This window comes from Octodon degus, unplaced genomic scaffold (assembly GCF_000260255.1).
Source record: "Octodon degus isolate 3935 unplaced genomic scaffold, OctDeg1.0 scaffold00050, whole genome shotgun sequence".
In the NCBI taxonomy this organism is placed as follows: Eukaryota; Metazoa; Chordata; class Mammalia; order Rodentia; family Octodontidae; genus Octodon; species Octodon degus.
In genome coordinates this window covers 9,139,726-9,161,314 of record NW_004524626.1, presented here as the reverse complement: position 1 = coordinate 9,161,314, position 21,589 = coordinate 9,139,726, and the positions used below count along the sequence as shown (strand labels likewise).

General features: G+C 56.5%; 1 protein-coding gene across 8 annotated transcripts in view; it reads left to right on the top strand.

Annotated features, from left to right (window-relative positions):
• Ptprs (protein tyrosine phosphatase, receptor type S) overlaps positions 1 to 21,589 on the top strand; it is a 74,939-nt gene that overhangs the window by 41,767 nt on the left and 11,583 nt on the right. For 4 of the 8 annotated variants that reach the window (XM_023716804.1, XM_023716805.1, XM_023716802.1 and 1 more), the window contains exons 7-13: positions 9,257 to 9,526; positions 10,162 to 10,743; positions 11,497 to 11,630; positions 11,799 to 11,943; positions 17,342 to 17,647; positions 18,482 to 18,675; positions 20,495 to 20,612. In XM_023716804.1, the coding sequence (XP_023572572.1) occupies positions 9,257 to 9,526; positions 10,162 to 10,743; positions 11,497 to 11,630; positions 11,799 to 11,943; positions 17,342 to 17,647; positions 18,482 to 18,675; positions 20,495 to 20,612 (1,749 nt within the window). The remainder of the gene's footprint in view (positions 1 to 9,256; positions 9,527 to 10,161; positions 10,744 to 11,496; positions 11,631 to 11,798; positions 11,944 to 17,341; positions 17,648 to 18,481; positions 18,676 to 20,494; positions 20,613 to 21,589) is intronic. The other 4 variants (XM_023716807.1, XM_023716806.1, XM_004632768.2 and 1 more) reach the window with 2 other exon arrangements.

Here is a 21,589-nt window from a genome sequence, read left to right as displayed (position 1 = left end):
GGGGGGTGGGGTGTGGGGGGTCAGTCTTGGGCCTACAGGGCTGGGGGAGCCTGCAGGCCTCTGCCCCGCCCCCCACCTGCCCACCCCCCACCCGTCGGCTTTTGTGGTGTGCCGTGCGTTCCTGTGTCGTGTGCTGGCTTTGCTTCTCCAAACTCTGTGGCCTTGTAGCTCCTGCTTCACCGCCCCGTCCAGGGCCCTTGGTCTTGGGGGGAGGGTCTTAGAGGCTGTCCCCACCCCTCCTGCCGGCCTGGCACCCTCTGCTGCCACAGAGCCCAGGGTGCTTCCAGGAAGGGCCCAGGGCCATGGCAGACACATGCACCAGGGCTCCCCTGGAGCCAGGCAGCCCCACGCCCAGCCACGCTTCTGAGTCCCTTTCTCCAGTTCGTGCTCAGTTGTGGCCCTTGCCCCACCAACCCCCACACCTCCACTCCAAGGAGGCTTCCTGCTGGGTCCCCTGGCTCTCCCCAGGGAGTCTGGGGGCTGCCCGTGCCCCAGGCCTCTGTCACTCCCTCGTAATCTCCATCAGTTCTCCCGGGTCCTGGTAGAAGTTTTTGATCGCCCTCCTCCTCCTCCTCTCCTTTTCCTGCCTCCTGATTGCTGCTTCTGCTCAGATTCACGGTAGAAACAGCCCTCAGGATGCTGGGCCTTGAGGGCCCCAGCAGGTGACCACACTGTTTCCAGGCCTCTCCTTCCTGGGAGGCACCAGGCTCTGGTCATTCTCCACCCACCAAGGCTCCTCTTCCACAGCCCTCAGCCCCCACTGGCCCTGGAGTGACTTCTTGGGTTCTGAACTGTGGGTTTTGCATCTTGGCTCTGAGGAGGAGGAGGCTGGGGGGAGGGAAAGGAGGGGGGCATATGGGCGTGAGGGTGGGGGCGGGGCACATCTGGTCCACTGCAGCGGCATCCGGTGAGTTGTAATGCGTCCATGACACCGATTGACTGGTCTCCATCTAACCTTGATTCTCTGCTGACTCCTGGGATGGGGGTTTGTGAGTTATACAAAGCTTGAGAGAGAGGTGAGGGTGGAGGTGCGGGGCAGGGAAGGGTGGGCGCTTAGCCAGGGCTCCAAAAGGGAAGGGTTCTTCCATGTCTTTAGCAGGAGGCAGAGTCCCCAGGCCCGGGCCTCCTCCCTTTTGGGGACAAGTCCAGCACCCTCTGACTTTGGGTCTGAGATGCTGCAAAATTGAAGTTAGAAGTGAATTTTAGAATTGAGAAAATGCAAATGTAGATCTTGTACGTCAAGGGCGAAGAGCAGACGAGAGAATAAGAAAAGGTCATTGCTGTTCTTTTTCTTTTTTAATTTTAATTTTCTTTTTTATTTTTTGGTTTAAAGAAAACAATTGCAGCTTTTAGCCTTGGGAAGTCCTCTTTTTACTCTCTGTATTTCCCCTATTTTTTCTCTTCTCCCCATGTCATTGTGTTGCGCATCAAACCCCCTTTACATCCCTCAGAGCTTCGAGAAGGTTGGTGTGTTTTTTCTTTTTTACTTTCTTTACCCACATTTTTACATTCTGCAACAATGACACGCACACACACGAAACACACGCAGACTCCACAGACACATGCAGACATGCACATGGAAAACAAAAAATGAACTTTAAAAAGTGAAATATGAACAAGTGCAAAGCAAACTAACTAAATAAAAACTGCCAAGCGAGATCAAAACCCAGTAAAACACAAAAATCTCAGCCGCGCCCAGCCCGGCCCAGGGCCGGCCGCACACATGCCATGCTTGCATTATGGTTGCTCTGCATCTGTTGGTAATGTTGTTGCTAAGTTTTTTGCACTCGTCGCCATGGTAACTTGGGCCTGATGCATGCTGGGAGAATGTACAAATTTCTCTGCATGCCACTCTTTGTCGGTTTGGTTTGGTGAATTCCCAGCGTCTTCTGTTGGAGTGTTTCTTGTCTCCTGTTTTTCCTTTTTGTTTTTTTTCTTCCTTTTTTTTTCTTTACTTTTTTTTTTTTCTTTTTAAGTTTTGTTTTGTTTGAGGGGTCGATTGGTTTGGTTTTCTCCCCCCTCCCATCCTCTTCACCTGGTGCCCCGCCTTCTTCTCCCCCAAAGCAATGGTCTTTGGTTTTGTCTTGTTTCTGTGCTGTTTTGGTTTTAGTTTATTGGGCTGAACTGTTCTGTGATTGTTCTCCAAACGCATTGTGGTTTTAAAAGCCAGTGTTCCTGTCCCAACTGTCATCCAGGAGGGTGGAAAGGGTTCCCACAGCTTGGATGCTGGGCCAGAAAGCGACTGCACTGGGGTGGGGGGCATCAGGACACAAGGTACCAGGCACAGACAGATGGGTGGCGGGAGGTCAGAGCTGGGTGGGGTGTGTGTAGAAGGCACCCTGATCTCCCAGCCCCACTGCAGCAATGCTGGGGGGCACACGGCAGGCATATTCGCACCCTCCTGCCTCCGTGTGAGGTTGCACCACCCTCCAAGGTTTGTTAAGTGGAGCCCAGGAGCCCCTGACAGCCGGGTTTCCACTCATTCCACAAGGTGGCCAGTAAGAATAGTGGCCAGTGGAAAAGTCAGGAGAGAACAGTAGCAGTTCCGTCCCCCTGGACACCTTGTGCTGGCGCACTGAGCTCCAGTGCCAGCTGGTATGCTGGCTTCATGTGGCCCAGCTTGGCATGGGTCCAGAGCTGCCCATCCGAGGGCAGCACAACAGACTAGGGTAGAAATCCTGGGCCAGCCGTGCAGCCTGGAGCGTTCACCGCCGCCTCCTGGGCCGTGTTGGCTGCTCCGCCCGCCCTTCTCCCCTCTCAGGCTCTGGGCCTGGCCCAGGCATTCTCTGTCCAGCAACACAGCATGGTCGCTTTCTGAGTTCCCCACGCATCAGAGCTGTGGAGTTCTGGAGGAAACCAGGGGAATGTTGGACACAGCCTCTCCCCTGCTCTCCTGTCTCCCACTTCTTTCTCTGTTCTTTCTGTCTCTCTCTCTCCCTAGTAAACCCTTAGAGATCCATGTCCCTGTCTTCTGCTCCCTCCCCAAGAAAAAGCAAGCCCTCTTGAGAGTCCTGTCAACTCCAGATAAAAAAACAACCCCTGACAAGTGCTCACCCAGGCCCAGGCTTCATTTGGCCTTGCCTAGCCCGATACCCCGCAGCCAAGGGCAGAGGCTCCTCTTCCTCCTCTCATCCTTCCCTTGCCTCCTTGTACCTCCTAGTTCCTAAACCCACAGCCACATGGCCAAGAAGACCTTAGACACAATGAGCTGGATCCTCCTTTCTTAGCAGACCTGAGAGCGGCCAGACGACCCCAAGGGAAGCCCCAAAAGATAGGGAAAGAGTTCTGCCAGGCCTCCACCAAAGCTAGGTCCTGGCCCAGTCGTGAGAGCTGAGTGGCTGGGGCCCTGTCCCCACCCGCTGGAATGACCTTGGGTGAAGCAACTGGAGCCCCTCCTCCTCTGAGCAGCCTGACCCCCCTTCCCTCCCTCAGGGTTGCCAGCCTGTCCTGCTGCCCAGAAGCCTGTCAGGGTTGCATCCACATCCCCCTGAATACATCCCACCCCTCTTTCCTCCTTCCGCCCGTGTCTACTGTTCAAATAAGGTGGCAAATGGGAAGCTGTGTTGAAAACACAGGGCAGAAGCTAATTCATGTGCTCAGGGTGGGATTTTTTTTTTTTTCTTCTTCAGTGCTTTTCTGAGCTCCTGGAATTGCATTGTCTCCTGGCTCCAATCCCAACCCCAGTAGCTCCTCCAGAGCCACCCCAACATCCGCCTGGCAAATTCAGCAGCCGCAGAAATAGGGGTGACAAAGACAGCTTGAAAGTTAGGCAAACCGTAACACAGTGCCACATGCCTGTCATCCCAGCAGTCTGGGAGGCTGAGGCAGGCAGAAGGATGGCAAGTAGCACTGGCAATTTAGCAATTGTTTGACTCATTTTGAAGGATTGGGAATATAGCTCAGTGTGAAGTATCTGAATTCAATACCCAGGACAGAACAAAACACACAGCTAAGCCACCCTTTAGGCAGCAGCGAGCCCTCCAGAAGCCTCTCTAGCCACAGCATCACTCTGCAACTACTGGTCTGCAGCCTCCCAGAGCCGAGACATCCCAGGGCACAGTATTCCCACCTAACGCTGGCCCTTTAGTTTCATTTTTTTGGTACAGAGTCTCACTAAGCAGCTCAGACTCACAGTGGTCCTCCTGTTTTTAGCTTCCCCAGTTCTGGGATTACAGGCGTGCTCCACGATGCCAGGTCTCAGTGGCTGGCTCAGTGGGCCCGGGGCATGGCCAGCATGGCATGTGGTGCTGGGGATCAAACCCCAATCCCTGCACTTGCCTAAACAGGCACTTAGTCCACTGAGCTATCTCACCAGTCCCCCTCTCCACCCCACCCCAAACCTTTTTACCTAACCAAATTTGTCACCTGAAATTAACAGATCTGCCTTGGAGGAGACAGCTGTTCTCTGTGACTGTTAATCATCTAGTCTCTTGAAAAATACGAACCTTCATGGTGTGGGCAGCTGAAGGGCCAGCGAGGCTGCCTTTCCTGTAGATAGGGACTGTGGTATCCCCCACTGGCACCCAAGCCCTAGACTTGGTGGATGTGTCCTCCGGCATTCTGCATGCCCTCTGTGTCCCCCAAACAGGGCAGGCACAGGTCCCCAAGGTGACTTCCCCGAGGATCCGATCCGCTGGCCAGCTCTATGATCCCTGCTCTGGTCAGGGCACAGGCGGTGTCAGATGAGACCCAGCCCTTCTCCTCCTGCGTCATGGGGGAGGGGCTCTGTGCAGGAACACTGAGCCGGGACTCGTCGCCTGCTGCCTGCCTGCCTCCCTCCCTGTGCACGGCTGGCCCTCTGTGGGTGGGGGCGGGGCGGAGGGGACTCTTAGATTACACCCTGTCACCTGCAGAGCCCGGAGGGTGGCTGTTGATTGGATGAAACCAAGAGGGGAAAGCGGGTAACCTCACTCCCAAAACTACCCCAACCATTTTGTAAAAACGTGTAGCTTAGCCAACTACAAGGCCCTGGTAAGGGGTCTAGGTCCCTTCTGCATCCTATCATGGCTTCATCGGAAAGGAAAGAGGATTGGGGGTGGGCCCAGCTCTGCTGACCAGAGAGGACAGGCGAGGGGGCAGCACACCCTCCGTTGGCGCCCACCTCCCCATACCCCCAGCTGGGGTCCAACCGCAAGGTCCAGAAATGGGCTTGAAATTAGGCTCTGGCCAGCCCTACTTGCCCGACGGGTGTAATCTAAGCATCTCTCCCCCTCCCGGAGGCTGCACCCCTTCCTAGCATCTGTCCCTGCCCTCCCCGCTGGCATAAGTGTCCATTTTGGAGTTTGGAGAAGTGTCTCGAGGCCTCTCTCACCCCAAAATGGCCTGCAGAGCTCCCCGCACCCCAAGCTGCGGCTTGCTGGATCCTGAGCTGTCTGACACTGTTGGGACCCCACCTGATGCTTCAGCCAAACCACCTCACTTTTGAGTTTCCTCCCCGCCCCACCTCTGCCCGCCTCCCTTCACTCTGCCTCCCCCCCAAACCTACCCTGAACCCTAGTTTTGATTTTTTTTGAGTTTCTGCCTCTTCCTGCCTGGGGGAGGGGCCGTCTCCTGGTTGCTTTGATGGTTTTTGAGTTGTTTTTCCATGTGAATTGGGTTTGAAGCGACCACCCTCCACCCGCCACCGCCCCCACTCCCACAGCCCCCACCCCTTCGCCCACGCGGGTCCCCCCCGCTGGGAGCCTCCCCGGCCACTCGGTGACGAGAAGAGCTGGGGACCAGAGCCAGCTGGAGCGTGCTGACCACAAGGCTGGTGTCGTCCCTTATAACCCGCCTGGACCCTCTATTCAGGTCGGTAATCGGGGGCGGGGGCTCTGCCGGGCCTCTCCATCCCGTGGGCCCCGTGCTCACCTTTCTCACCTGCACCTTAAGCTTGCAGCCAGGGGTGGAAAGATGACGTGGGCGGGAACCAGCACCAACCGGGCAGAACACAGCGTCAGCCATCCTGGCCTCCCAGCTGGGAGGACACCCAGGGTCCCTAGTCCCGAGGGCCGCACATCTTAAATTCTCGGCAGACCAGCCCTCTTCTTGACTCCCATGCCAGACACGAGCATGTCAGGAGACAGAGCGAGAGCTACTGTGTTGGCAGTCAGAAAGGCCTGGCCAGCCCTTAACTGAGGGCTGCTGGCCACGCAGGGAGTTGCTGACGAGCGCTCCTTCACGTTCTGCCGATTCTCAGATGGCCACCCTGGGTGGCGCGTCGGTGTCATGCCCAGTGTCTGCTTTTGAAAGCTGGAGGCATCTCTTAAGACACAAAGCCTTAAAGCGCAGGCATGAGCAGGGTCTTCTAGACAGGATGTTGGGCCTGTAGAAGAGAAAACTGGACTGATAACCTTTAGATCCTAAAAATAAGTCATAGGCCCAGCCATAGTTCAGTAATCCCTCAAGGAGTGAGCCTTTTACCAATGGCTTCTGGACAGTTACGAGGGCTGCCGGATGGCGTCCATTGTAGCTGCTACTCAGCTGATGGAGCTGTGCATGGGTGACAAGTGCTTTGCTGGTGTCCCCAGGGGGTCAGGCTGCACAGGTTTGGAAATAGTCAAGATAGGGGGGACAGCTGGCTCTAATTCTCATTATCTACCATCATGAGGGAAGGCTCGTTTTGTGTGAAGGGCAGGGACCAGGCAGGCCTGGCTTGGCGCCCTGGCCATACCCCTTCTTGCTTGTCCTGTCACTTCCGTGACCCTCGGTTTATCATCTGCAAACGGGGCCTCTCATCCTCGTGGCACCGCAAGACAGGGACCTGACAGGAGTTTCCTACTGTTGGGTTTTAAAAAGCCACTTGGCCTTCAGCCTCCCTCGAAGCAGAGAATCTTCTTGCTCTGCCCCCACCCAGGAGGTGGGAAGGTTGCTCCCCTCAGCCCCCACCTGGGCTCGTTTCCTGCTGCACACGGTTCCGCAGATGAGACCAAGGATGGGGTGGGGCTGCCCAGGGCCCCTCAGCCACCCTGGAGGAGGCTGGGTCCACTTTGCTGCGTGATTGGAGACCTGGGTGCAGGGGCTGCAGCGAGAGGGTCCAACTCAGGGCCGGGCTCCCTGCGAGGCCTCGCCCCATGGCTGCCTGGGACCCTCTGCTGCCTGGCATTGGGCCGGTGGGAGGCCAGACCCTGTGTTCTGCCAGGGGGGCGGGCGTCTCCCTGGGGAAGCCCCTGCCCCTCCTTTCAGCCCTGATTTCCAGCCCCACACCCATTCCATGGTTACTTTTTTTTTTTTTTTTCTTTCTTTGGGTGTTGCGTTTTATTTCAATGGGGTGTTTCTGTTTGAATTTTTAATTTTTGTTTCCTTTTTTGTTTTTCTTTTTTGGCTTTTGCCTTTTCCTTTTTCATTCCTTTCTTCCCCCTCCCTCACCCCGTTTTGTTTTGGATGTCGATGCCGTTTCTGTCCTGGATTAATTAGTCGCTCCCGCACTCATCCCCCATCGTGTTCCGTCTCCATGACAACCCGGCCTGCGTCCTGGGCAGCTCCTGCCCTGGCCTCGCTGTGGACACCTGCAGCTGGCTGGCGAGACCCCTTTCAGCCCCTCCCTCTGCCTCACCCTGCCTAGTGCACCCCCTCTCAGCCCCCGCTGCCTTTTCCACCTTTCTGTCCATCCATCCGTCCATCCATCCGCCCATCTATCCATCTGCATGGTCCCTCTGTCTCCTCCCCACCCCTCTATCCTGTCTCCACCGCAACTCTGGACATTTCGTGGGCTTCGTTTTCCAGAGGGCTTCCACACCCTCGCTCCCATCCCACCCCAGAGGTCCATCCGGGTTTCCAGCCAGAGCCTGAAGCCCGACCAGAAAGGGTAGGATTGCTTTTTCTTTCACCAGAGTCCCCTCCAGAGTGGAGCGACTTAGACCTCGCAGCATCACATCCCAGTCAGGCAGCTGCTGCGGGTTGCCTCGTGGCCTCTACCAGCGCTTTAGCTTGGCCGAGCTTCCAACTCATCCGAAAGTCTCAGGTCCCACCCAGTTCTGGGCTCACCTGGTGGCATTTTAGGCCCCAAGCGGTCAGCAAGGGAGCTGCCTCCCTGGCTAGATGCCCCATCCAGGCTTTCCCTGCCTCTGCCCCAGCCCAACTCCGGAGCTCACCTGCCTTCCGAAAACGGAGCCCTGAAATGAGTCCTGCCGCCTTCGTCCCCACGACAGAAGGCGGCCCTGCTCCCCGCTGAGCAGCGCACAGACCCGTTCGTCTCCTAAGCACCCAGCTATCCCGCGTTGTCGCTGACATTGTTATTATTATTAATATCCTCTTTAGAACTCCGCCAGGGCCGTGATGTGACAATGTGAGGTCCGCATTGGGTCGCATCTGCTAGAATCCATCCGCAGCAGTGAAGCGGGCCCTGCCCCTCTGTCCCCGCCCGCCCTCCGTCCCGGCGCCCGCCCGGTTCTGTCTCCACGCATCTCTGCTCCGCTCCTCACACAAGTGCCCCAATCCAGGCCCCTCTGCATCCCTTCTCCGTGTCCTCTCTCTTTCCCGCTCTCTCTCTCCTTTCTTCTCTCTCTCTCAATCTATTTTGCATGATGTTTGTGGATTTTGAGAGCTGCATTTATTGATCAAAACTTGTCAGATCCGACAGAAGCTTTTAGAAGGGTTTCTATACCCAAAACCACAAAAATTTCATTAGAGTTTTCTCATCTTTTCCTTGGGGGGTGGGGAGACCCCCAAAAGTCACCTGAAGGGACCACGTGCAGGGGCCCCAGCTCCCCGTGCCTTGTCAGCTCATCCCTCTTGTGGTCAGTCTGTCCCTCCGCAGCTAGTCGGAGCCTAAGTACCCTGGACAGCCGTGAGTGTCCCACAGAAATCTCCAACCCCACCTCTTGCAGCCAGACCCTCCCAGCGCTCTCAGAGCAGCACAGCCACGGGAGTGTTGGGCGGCGACCACGCTGCCCCCGCAGCCATGTCCGCAAGCAAAGATGAGAAACCACTGATAAATTTTTGTGTCCACGTCTGTGCTGTGACCAGGGTCCCTCTGGTCTCTGAAACCCAGTGGCTATGAGATAATGCTTTATGTCTTTATTCTATATCGGTATATCTCTCTCTATTGTTTGTGAAGTACCTTCCTTTGAAGTTTTGGTTTCTTTGTGTTGGAATTTGTTTTCTTCATTTGGATTTGTTTGTTTCTTTTCATTTGGGGGAGAAAAATGAACGGGGAGAGAGCAGCAGCCCTGTTTATATTTAAATGGTTTTCTACTTTGTTTTTTCCTCTGTGTCTTTCTCTCCACCTCTGTTTCGCCCCACTCCTCTCTTCCCGCCCCGCCCCGACGGCCCCCAGTCCGCCGCGTGGCCCCCCGCTTCTCCATCCTCCCCATGAGCCATGAAATCATGCCGGGGGGCAATGTGAACATCACCTGCGTGGCTGTGGGCTCGCCCATGCCCTATGTCAAGTGGATGCAGGGCGCCGAGGACTTGACACCCGAGGACGACATGCCCGTGGGCCGCAACGTGCTGGAGCTCACAGACGTCAAGGACTCGGCCAACTACACGTGTGTGGCCATGTCCAGCCTGGGTGTCATCGAGGCTGTGGCCCAGATCACCGTGAAGTGTGAGTCAGGGCGGGGCCAGGCAGTCACCTTCTACTTTGCCTTGGCCACCTGAGACTTTGAGAGCAGGGTGCAATGGCACATGCCTGTCCTCCCAGCACTCCAGAGGCTGAAGCCCTATTCAAATTAAAGTTTCAAAAGGGCTGGCATGGCAAGGGATATAGCTTGGCAGGCTAGGCACCTGCCTGGCAAGAGCAAAGTTCCGAGTTCTATCCCCAGTACCACAAAGAATAAAATAAAATAAAACAGGCTGGGGATGGAGTACAGAGGCTCTGGGTCTAATCTCCCTTGCTATAAAAATAAAACCAAAGCTGGGCATGGTGGCCCAAGCCTGTAATCCCAGCACTCAGGAGGCTGAGACTGGAGGATTGTTGCAAGTTCAAGAGCAGCCCAGGCTACACAGTGAGCTCAAGGCCAGCCTGAGCTCCACAGTGAAGCCGTGACTCAAAAAGACAAATAGTAAATAAAAGCTGCAGCTCCACAGTGCTGGCCTGGGCTACAGCAGGCTCACTTGCGCTATAAGTGAGGTGATTTGGGGTCATTAGACCCGTGGTTCCTCTGTGGGAATCAGCTCAGAGAGGGATTGTGGGTTCAGTGGCACACAGCCCCAGTGTGTGACCCTGCCTCCCACCCACAGCTCTGCCCAAAGCCCCTGGAACGCCTATGGTGACCGAGAACACAGCTACCAGCATCACCATCACGTGGGACTCGGGCAACCCAGACCCTGTGTCCTACTACGTCATTGAGTACAAGTCCAAGAGCCAGGATGGGCCGTACCAGATCAAGGAGGACATTACTACCACACGCTACAGCATCGGCGGGCTCAGCCCCAACTCTGAGTATGAGATCTGGGTGTCGGCCGTGAACTCCATTGGCCAGGGGCCCCCCAGCGAGTCAGTGGTGACACGCACGGGCGAGCAGGCACCGGCCAGTGCCCCACGCAATGTGCAGGCCCGCATGCTCAGCGCCTCCACCATGATTGTGCAGTGGGAGGAGCCTGTGGAGCCCAACGGGCTCATCCGCGGCTACCGCGTCTACTACACCATGGAGCCCGAGCACCCCGTGGGCAACTGGCAGAAGCACAATGTGGACGACAGCCTGCTGACCACCGTGGGCAGCCTGCTGGAGGACGAGACCTACACCGTGCGCGTGCTGGCCTTCACGTCCGTGGGTGATGGACCACTCTCAGACCCCATCCAGGTCAAGACACAGCAGGGAGGTAAGGCCACTGTACATGGGGTGGGCAGCAGATGCGTGACGCTTGTACGTGCTCGCCAGGATGCTGTCCTCTCATGCTGGGAGATTGAGGCAGGAGCCTCTCTAGTTCTGCCCAGCTTGAGCCACCTAACAACTTAGCAAGACCTCATCCGAAAATAAAGAAAAGGTGGGCTGCAGATGGGCTCCAGGGTGAAGACCCTGGGTTTAATCCTCAATGCTGTAGAAACAGAAGTTGGGGAATTATACATAAGGGTTGTTCCAAGAAAGTCTAGTGGTGGCTGCTGGCACACCCTGGCAGCTGCTTGAGCCTGCTCCTCACACCATTAGCTTCTAGCCACACCCCACCCCACCCCCTGTATTTGCTTGGGTTTGTGAATCCCTGTCTGCTGTGCTCCTTAAAGAAACCAGGGCCTCAGCCTGCTGCACTTAAGGATGCAGAGGGGCAGGCTGTTGGGGTTCCTGCCGTTTCCTTTGGGGTTCTGGCTTTTTAACCCTAAAATCTCAGACTGCCGGTACCTGAGTGACAGGGCTGGACAGCTGGCTTCTCAGGTGGCTACAGAATGAGGACCCATATTTAAAACAGGCTTCTTCCCTGTTTGTCATTTAACCTGCGTGGGGCAGGGGCCGCGCTTTAGTGGTTGCAAGGGTCAGTTTTTAGATGTTTGTCCATTGGAAGGAGAGGGATGAAGAATGGAGGTGGACAGGTGATGAGTGAAAACCGGGGTCCTTTGCCCCACTTCACCCCCTCCTGCAGTGCCTGGCCAGCCTATGAACTTGCGGGCCGAGGCCAAGTCGGAGACCAGCATCGGGCTGTCTTGGAGCCCGCCCCGGCAGGAGAGCATCATCAAGTACGAGCTGCTCTTCCGCGAAGGCGACCGCGGCCGCGAGGTACGGTGGGAGGCCGGCCCGGGCTGCTGTGCGCCTCTTGCTCCGCCCATCTCCCTAACTGATTGCATCCTGTGTGTCCGGCTCTGCTCATGTCTCTGTCCCCATCTCTCTCACCTGTTTCCGTCGCGCTGCCCCTGGTTCTCCGTCTGTGTTTCGTCCCTGTTGCAGGTGGGCAGGACGTTTGACCCGACCACCGTCTTCGTGGTGGATGACCTCAAGCCCAACACGGAGTACGCCTTCCGCCTGGCGGCGCGCTCCCCGCAGGGCCTGGGCGCCTTCACCGCGCCCGTGCGGCAGCGCACGCTGCAGTCCAGTAGGTGTCTCGCGCCTGCGCTGGGGGGGCGGGGGGAGGGGCGGTGGCAGCAGGCCGCTCCGCCCGGCTTTGACCTCGGCTGTGCCTCAGTTTCCCTGCCAAGGGGTCCTCTGCATCCTGAGGCCCGGTGACCCAGGTGCAGGGCAAGGGATGAGGAGAGGCGGCCGGGATGTGCTTGAATCGAGCCTTCTCCGAATGCTCCATGGCTCTGCTCCCTGGCCTGGCACAGCCACATTGTGCCCTCTCAGTGTGTATCCCCGGGGGCACTGTGAAGCAGGGTCACTGCCCGCACCTGCAGAGGATACCATCTGGGGCACTTCCTGGCCCTGAGCCGTGGCACCCGGGGCCCTGGGACAAGTCCGCAGTGGCCTGGGATGGAGTTGAGGGGGGAGCAGTACTGGGGTAGATGGGGAGGGTGCGGCCCCGACACAGGGCTCTCAGGTCTGGAGATTTGCTGTGCCTGCCTGCCTCCCTGTCATCAGCAGCTGGCTCTGGGCCACTCTGTGCCCCCTGCTGCTGCTGCCCTCGCTGCCTGCCCCAAGCTTGGGCCACAGTGGCCCCTTTGCTGTCCCCTGCTCCCTTTTTCTACCACCCACCCCTGTGGCCTTGCCATGTGGCCCCTTGCTCCTCCCCTCTCCGCCCTCTGTCAGTCACTGCGTGGCCGCCTCAGGCATCCTTCTGGAAGAATCCGCAGCGCTCAGGCCTCTAGGCATGGGCATCTGCACAGCAAGCGGTCTCAGGGCTGTGGAGGGCACCGCCCTGGGCCAGGGTCTGCCCCAGCCGAGAGGCCATAGAAACAAGGCCCTGCAACTCTTTCCCTGCTCCTGAGCTGAGCTGGCGTCCGCAGTTCAGGGGCATCTGGGTGCATCCCTGGCAGGCGGCGGGTAGTGAGGGTGGCCTGTGGCCTGGACGGCCACCTGAGGGGGAGGAGGCAGAGGCATCGGCGTCGTGAAGGTGAGTATGAGCCGGTCTCCAGCGACTTCACAAACACAGCCCACCCTGTGTCCCTGGCCACTTGCCATGTGGCTCTGTACCATGCACACAACCCCGCAGGAGGTTGCCACATGGTCATCGTGCATTCGTCCCCACCTTTCCCAAGACACTACTCAGGTTGGGCTGGATTGTGAAGCTCGCCACCCCTGAGGTCATCCAGAAAGCAGCCCCGCCATGCGAACCTCGGGGCGGCCCAGGACAGGGATGGGAGAAGGGACTCCCGGCTTCTCGTCTGAGCAGGGTGGCCCAGAGACCCCGCAGCAGAGACGCAGGGCCAGGCGTGTCTCCCCGGGCCGCAGCCCCTTAGTCTGACACAGGGTAGGTGGAGGCAGGTGGCTCATGGGGGGCTCCCACGCCGTTGGGGGCCGGAGACCCCAGAGCTCGCTCTGCCCGTAGCTCAGTCCACTGCTGCTGCCTCCCTCGTAAGAAAGTCTGTAAGTTAGCAGTGGAGCAAGAAGGTAGGTAACAGACTGGGAAATTTCTGGACGGCGTCTTTCTTTCTTTTATTATGATTTTTCCCATTATCACCGCTATCGCCTGTCACCATCACTGTCTCTGATTTTATTATGGTTTTAGTTTGTTTTTTTTTCCCCTCCCTGTTTCTCAGCAAATCCATTCCTTCCAGCACATACCCAGTTGGTTTTTCCACCTTTGCCCAATTTCCCCTGGGCACTCCGGTTGGGATGGCTGGTCAAGAAAGGGCGCCTGGCTCAGTGCTCAGCAACAGGAGGGGGTCCCCCGTGGCTGAGACCAAGGGCTAATTAGAGTGGACACAACCCCTGGTGGCGACTGGTGTGGCAGGGCCCTCCGAGGCCAGGCTGGCATGTGTCTCTGGTTTCAGAGCCCGGAACAGTGATTGCTTAGTAAACATGAGCCCAGGGGCAGCTACCACCGCAGTGGGTAGGGAGAGTCCAGAGGGCCTCAGCAGTGGCCTCCTAGGCTGCAGGTGTGTGCCCTAGCTAGCCCCACTGTGGTCGGGACCCCCACCTTCAAGCTAACATGGCCGAGAGCCTCCCCAGCCTGCTCCCCACTCCATGCCCCCCTCTGCCTCTAAGGCCTTTGGGTAAGCACTGTGATGTACTTGAGCCTCAGTTTCCTCACCTGTTCAGTAGGACTCACTTCTCCACTTCTGGGAGCATTGGGAGAGACAATACAGAAGCACACAGGGTGGGAGCCAGGCATGGTGACACACACCTGTCATCCCAGCACTCTGGGAGGCTGAGGCAGGAGGCTTGCCAGTTCAAGAGCACCCTGGACAACTTATACAGTCCCTACCTCAAAATAAAAAGTAAGGGGCTGGAGAGATGGCTCAGTGGTCTAAAGCACCTACTTAGAACAAGCTTGGCAAGGCATCAGGGACCGCGGTTCAATCCCCCAGCACCACATGCCAGCCAGCCCCGCCCCCTGGTGGGCTGAGCTGGCCACACACACACACACCTCTCTCTCTCTCTCTCTCTCTCTCTCTCTCTAAAAAAATAAAAAAATAAAAATAAAAAATAAAATAAAAAGTAAAGGGCTAGAGTAGGAGAGAGCTCAGTGCAAAGGTACATGGTCGTCTCCAGCACCACCAGAAAAAAAGCAGGGGGAGGACCTAACACCTAGCGGGTCTAGTCCAGGGCCAGCAGAGACCCCAACTACGGGCTTAAGATCCCATCAGGCTCCCCATCCCCTGTCACAGAGTGGGGCCAGTGCACACAGTGACCGTGCCACCCACCTACAGGAGCATGGGGACCCATGGGACGATGCGTAGAAAGCTGTCAGCAGGCACTGCACCCTAGGCACAGTCGAGGGCGCATTCTGAATCACATGACAGGGCCGTATTTTTCCCTTGGCATCTGATGCCTGGTACACAGTAGGTATTTGACAAAATGATGCTTCTACTATTCTGAAGCCCTTAGCAAGTGCCTAGTACAGAGTAGGTGCTCAATGGATAGGGATTCTGTGGCTATTCCCCTTGGGATGTGGTGCCTGGCACATGGTGGGTACCACACTGGTGGGGCTTTTCTTGCTGCTCTTGGCATATGGTACCTGGCACTGCGAAAGCACAGGCACCAGGTCCCCAGGGACAGCACTGGCCTTGTGTAGGTGCTCAGTGTATGACATCACCAGCTGACCTTCCAGAGCCTCAGTGTACTGCACAGTACACGGTGGCTACAGTGTGAGCCTTGTAAGAGGCGCAAGATGGAGTGTGCAGAGCGCACGGTCGGCTATTGGCAGTTGACGGAGAGCTCAACTTGGGGCTAGGATCACAGGTGCCGAAAGCCATTGTTACTGCCCTGCAGGCCTCCAGGTACAGTGCCCTGTTATACAGTAAGTGCCTAGCAGTGATGCGATAAAAAATTGGCCTAGGACAAGGTGCATAGTAGGTGTCAAAGTTGGCTCTACTGTATGAAAGGGCCTCCTAGCATGTGCAGTGAGTGCAGATTCTGTTCAGATACGCACTTAACTGTAAAGCCTTTGGTACTGGGTGCACACAGTAGGTGATTAATAAGTACAGGCTGTCACCACTTTTATGTAGGCTCCTGGCACAGTGCCTGGCATGTGGTAGGTGCTTAAAAATGCATGGGCTGTTACTGCTCAGTAAAACACTGAGCACAAGGCTGGGCACAGAGTGGGTGCTCCATATGTGGAGCTATTTCTTTATATTAAAGCCCTCAGCACAAGCAATACCTGGCACATAGTAGGTACTTTCTGTTTTAGAAGTATAACTTCTGGATCTCAGGATAAATCCTGAGGGGATTTCACTGACCTTATCAGATCCAAAAGCTACAACTGTTGTTGCACAGGTCCTGCCTCACCTTGGTCTTAACCATCCAGCAGAAAAGTATGAAAACGAAGTATAAGAAGTAAAGCCAAGCTGTTATGTTGAGCTGTGGGGGACTCGGGACAACAATTTCTGACATTGCCAGTGAAGCGGAAGACCCAATACTATTATGGGCTACTGGACTCTTAGAATAATCTGCTGAGTTTACACACCTAAAATATTAGAATGATGGAACTAAACAAAAAAGAGGATACAGATGAATGTCCATTTTGTATCTGTGTATTCAAAATGGTTAGGATAGATATATAGTTACATTCTCTTAATGAATAGAGGGATTTGTTCTAATAGTGTTTATAAATAGGATATCATGTCTGCATCTTGTACAGCAATTAACCGCTAGGAAGAATGTATGCAATGTGTTAATTATTGAAACTGTCCTACCAATTTGATTTGAAACTGTCTCATTGCTATTTGTCTCTCAATAAAATTATGGGGAAAAAAGTATAACTGTTCTTGCTAAAAATCTCTACGCAGTGCCTGGCACACCGTGGGTGCTGTGTAAATGGCAGCTGCTGTTTCTCTTTAGAGAGCTGTAATCTGGCCCATAGTAGGTGCTCAATAAAGATGTGCCATGGCTCAGTAATGGCCAGTGTGCATGGGGGGACTCAGCTGCAGTGCTCCATTCTGCACACAGTAGGAGTTCAGTAAGAGCCCAGCCTGACGGTGAGCATGTGAGCGCCTGGCTCTTTACTATTCTATGATGCCCTTGATGTGGTGATACACAGCAATCAAGACATGGCATTATTTGCTCTCTGCAACAAGTTCCAGGGGCTGCTGCTGCTGGTTGCAGTCACCGTGGGGAAGCCCACCAGTTCCTATTATAAACTGTCACAAAGCACTTGGTATCATGCCCTTAGTGTTCAGGAAGTAAGTGCACGTACCATTAGCTGTGAAGTCCTTGGCATGATGCTTGACACACAGTAGGTGCACAACAGGTGGGGGCCTGGTGCTCATGCTTTGGCAGCATAGGTACTCAATAAGAGTTTCATTGCTATTCCCTCGGTATGTGGTGCCTGGCACACAGTGGGTACCATACAAGTGGGCTTTTCTTGCTCTTGGCATATGGTTCCTGGCACATAATAGGTGTTGAGTAAGTGGGTACCTTTATAAATTCTGTGAAGCCCTTGGCAAATGGTGCTGACACACAGTAGGTGCCAAATAGAAGTGGCTTCTGTGGCTGTTCCCTCGGCATACAGTGCGCCCACATAGTAGGTACCCAACAAGTGAAGTACTTACCAGAAGCAGTTGGCACGTAGGAGGTGCCCAGTAGCTAGGGCTTCCATTTTTATGTTCCTTGATCCAGTACCTGGGCTACAGCTCTGTGCCTGAGCCCTGCTGTGCACTGCAGGTCCCACCTCGGCAGGGAAGGCAAGTGCAGGTTCTTGGCCAGCCCCCCCGCCATCCCACCGCCCATCTCACCTTTGGTTGACATCCGCTTCTTTTGGGTTCGAATTCTCTTTGGTTTGGTTCTGTTTTGTTTGTTATCATCTTCTTTTTTATTTTCTCTTTCCCATCTTTTGTTCCCCCACTCCCTTCCCCACCCATCCCACTCCCCTCCCCCCACGTTCTCCCCTCCAATAGAACCGTCAGCCCCCCCTCAAGACGTTAAATGTACCAGCATGCGCTCCACGGCCATTCTGGTAAGTTGGCGCCCGCCACCGCCGGACACGCACAACGGGGCCCTAGTGGGCTACAGCGTCCGCTACCGACCACTGGGCTCGGACGACCTGGAACCCAAGGAGGTGAATGGCATCCCCCCGACCACCACTCAGATCCTCCTGGAAGCCCTGGAGAAGTGGACTGAATACCGTATCACTGCCGTCGCACACACAGAGGTGGGGCCAGGGCCCGAGAGCTCGCCCGTGGTCATCCGCACCGAGGAGGACGGTAAGCACCGCCTGGCCCGGGACCCCGCAGTCCTCAGCCCACCTTCCAGCTGGAAAACCGGGCTGGAGCCCAAGAGGCAAGAGCCACCATCTTCCCTGAACAGTGCCTGTTTGGCTCTTTGAACTTGGAATTGATGGCTTAGATCTGGGCACCCTTACTTCTGCAGCATCCAAGCCCTACAGCCTTGGGCCCAGGCCTAGGCTGGCAGTCTCTGTGTTGGTCCAGCAACCATAACCATAGAAACAGGATGCAGGCAGTGCCAAGCGCTCCCCCATTCTTTGATGTAGTCACCTGAGTTTTAGACTCTTGGGATAACCCAAGACATGCAGCTCCCGCACGTCAGAGACATCCTGCCTAGAAAGAGGTGGACTGGAGGTGCCGAGGCCACCCGCCCTCTGGGGAGTGGGCAAAGATTTCCGTGGTGTCCGTCATCCCACCCTGGCCAGTCAGTTGCTCAGTAGAAAGTTGGAGCGAGGTGGTGATCTAATGTGAAGTCTAGTGGTAGGAGTTAAGTTCTTGAAGTAAAGCCGCCCGTCTGGCTATATCCCAGGGGAATAGGGTGGATCTGACTCCAGAGCAGATGGAAACAATTTCCCGAGCCAGGTGGGCCACCCACCTGAGGGTCCCTTAGGAGCAGGTGGCCAGCTTGATCTGGGGTCAGCTCTTTGGGCCTCAGTTTCCCTCTTTGTGGGCAGGACCAATGATCACTGCTGGGAGAGCTCCTAGCACAGGGCATGGCCAGTGGCTTGGGCTCAGGCAGCGCTGCAGGCCCATCCTGGGTGGGGGACTGCGGGGCTCCCAGTAACCGCCCCGCCGCCCCCTCCCACCCGCCAGTGCCCAGCGCGCCGCCGCGGAAGGTGGAGGCGGAGGCGCTCAACGCCACGGCCATCCGCGTGCTGTGGCGCTCGCCCGCGCCCGGCCGGCACCACGGTCAGATCCGCGGCTACCAGGTCCACTACGTGCGCATGGAGGGCGCAGAGGCCCGAGGGCCGCCGCGCATCAAGGACGTGATGCTGGCCGACGCCCAGGTGGGCGGGGGCGGGCGGGGGCGGGAGGGGCGGGGTGGGGGGCCGGGCCTGCACCTGTCCTGCTCGCCTCTGCGCTCACCTCCTCCTCTCTCCCCGCCGCCCTCCCGCTCAGTGGGAGATGGACGACACTGCTGAATATGTGAGTAGTGCCCCACGCCAGGGGCCTGGTCCTGTCCCGCGGGCCGTGCCGTGGTGTGACTTCTGCACGCCCCTGGCAAAGGGTCTCCGCCCGTGCGTCCTGAACGTGTGGGGACCCAGTGAATCCACCTGGGAAAGGGGACGCGCTTCATTTTATTGCTGGACTGACCCACCTTGGCCCTAAAATCCTCCCTACCTGGCCAGGCTGCACCCTAGGTTTTGACCCTTTGAGAGATGGAAGTGGTCCACAGCAGAGAAGGTGACCCTACAGTAATATTTGTCACCTCCCACATGCTCTGATGCGGCTCAGGTGCAGAGCCGGGTTGGCATGCACCCCAGTCAGGGTGCTGTCTGTCCAGGAGAGCCCCGAGTCAGGTGCTAAACTGGCTTTGCCCATGCCACTTTTCTTCCGCCCCAAGTTGAGGGCAATTGCCCACCTGGCCCAGCTCTGCGCCTCTGCCCCAGAGCCCAGGAGGGGCGATGCAGGGCTCGGGCTGGAGACCCTCTGCTTGTGCACCCCATCCCCACCCTGTGCCCAACCAAGCCCTGGCTCCCAGCATGCTATGCGTGTGCATGCTCTAGATCTGGGGGTATGGAAATGGTGTATGTGCAGGCCCAGATCACATGAGCATTTACTGAGCACCTCCTGTGCTGGGTGCTGATGAGGGGCAAGGGACAGTGACTGGTCTGGGTCCCTCTGTCCTGGGGGTCATAGGGAGGGGACACAAGTACACACAATGGTAGGGGGAACAGGGTAGGACATTTATTTAAAAGCCTGCTCTCTGGATGGTGCACACCTGTCATGTCACCCAGTACTCTGGGAGGCTGAGGCAGGAGAATCCCAAATTTGAACACAGCTTGGCAACATAATGACTTAGACCCTGTTTCAGAAAAATGAAAAGGGCTGGAGATGACGCTCAGTGCATAGGGCCTGGGTTCAGTGCCCAGTACCAAAAGAAAAAAAGGGGGTCCACAAAGAGGCCGGCACTAAGAGCAGGAGAAGGCCGAAGAGACAGGCTCCATTTGCAGTACTGCCCAATGTTCAAGGTGTACTCTCCTGCTGTGAGCCTCTGCTCTGCTTCCAGCCCACGTGGATGGACGCAGAAAAGCCACTGGGGGAATAGGTCGTAGTGCGCACGTGAGGGGAGGAGGGAGGAGTACGTGCAGCCTTTTACCTGCCAGTTCACACTTTTTTAGTAAGAGCTGTGTTTCCACCTGGCTTACAAAATCTCCAGAAATGCAGCTGGTGGCTCTTGTGAATTAGGAAAGGGTGTGTGCAACACACCAGAGAGGATAGTAGCAGAGGGCACAGCTGTGCAGAGGCCCTGGGGCAGGATGGAGCCCAGTTTGGTACAGGAATGAGGAGGCCTTGTGGCTTGAGGGGCGGGGAGAAGGGAGGCAGGCCGGAACTGGGCTGCCTTGCAGGCCCCTGTGGGGGTGGGAGCCACGGAAGACTGAGGGCAGAGAGGCTGGACTTGGTGCTCGCAGCGCCCTCTGGTGGCCATGGTGAGGACAGACGGGAGCCTTGGCACAGGCTGCATGTGCCCACGAGCATGGTGTGCATCATGGTTTCTGCATGGGCTCATGTGCTGGCCCCTGTGTCCTTCCTGCTTGACTTCATCATAGGGAGAGGGTGGGCAGGGCTGGCCTCGCCCCTGCTGACCCACACCCTGGCCCGCAGGAAATGGTCATCACAAACCTCGAGCCTGAGACTGCATACTCCATCACAGTAGCTGCCTATACCATGAAAGGCGATGGTGCTCGCAGCAAACCCAAGGTGGTGGTGACCAAGGGAGCAGGTATGAAACTGCTCACCAGCTGCAGCCATTCTGGCCCCAGGAGGACCAGAGGCCCCTCCGGAGTCCTTGAGGTTAAAAGGGAAGACAGTGTACCAGGCAGGGTACCAGTGAGCCCACATATGTACGGGCTGCTCAGAAGGGCCCAGCCTGCCCCCCCCCCAGCATCCTTTATCACCCCCGTCTTTTTTCCTTAGCCTCCAACAGACAGAAACCCTTCTAACATTGTCCCTTGTGGACCTCACCAGAGTGGTCCCCTTTTCTGGGGCCCCTTTCCCAGCCAGCTGTATCCTGCCCATGTCTCAGCCACGTTCTGCAGACAGCCCACTTGCCTGAAGCGTTCTGGCAGCAACAGCCCTTTCAAGGCTCTGACACGTGGTGCAGTGGACACACCTGGCTGTGCTTGTAGGGCTGGCCTTCCTATGACTGTACAGGCCCGGAGCCAGAGCCTGGACAGCTGGGGACACTACTGTGCCCCCTGCCCCAGGTAGGGATCAGAAGCCAAGAGCCAAAAGGCAAAAAGAAAGCAAAATAGTACCGCTTCTCTGGTCCTTTGTGTGCCCAGTGTGGTCCTACCCCAGGGACACTGTTGCCCCAGCTTCCCTCCAGGTCCTTTCTGAGACATGTTCAGAAAGTGTGACCCCTAGGGTGCACCATGACTCCCACTAGGAGGCTGAGGCAGGAGAATGGTGAGGTCAGGGCCCACCTGGGCAGACCATCTCTTGGTTCCATCCCTAGTACTAAGGAAGGGCCGCTGCAGGCTCCTAGTCCCTACCTATAGTTCATCCTTGGGCAGCTGAGGCAGGACAACTTCTTGTGCCCAGCCCAAGTAATGTTGAGCAAGATAGTCTCAAAAAGAGAAAAAGGGGGGCTGGGGAGATGGCTCAGTAGAATAAATGCTTCCTTGGCAAGCACAAGGGCCTGAGTTCAATCCCAAGTTCTGCAAAAGAGAGAGAGAGAGAGAGAGAGAGAGAGAGAGA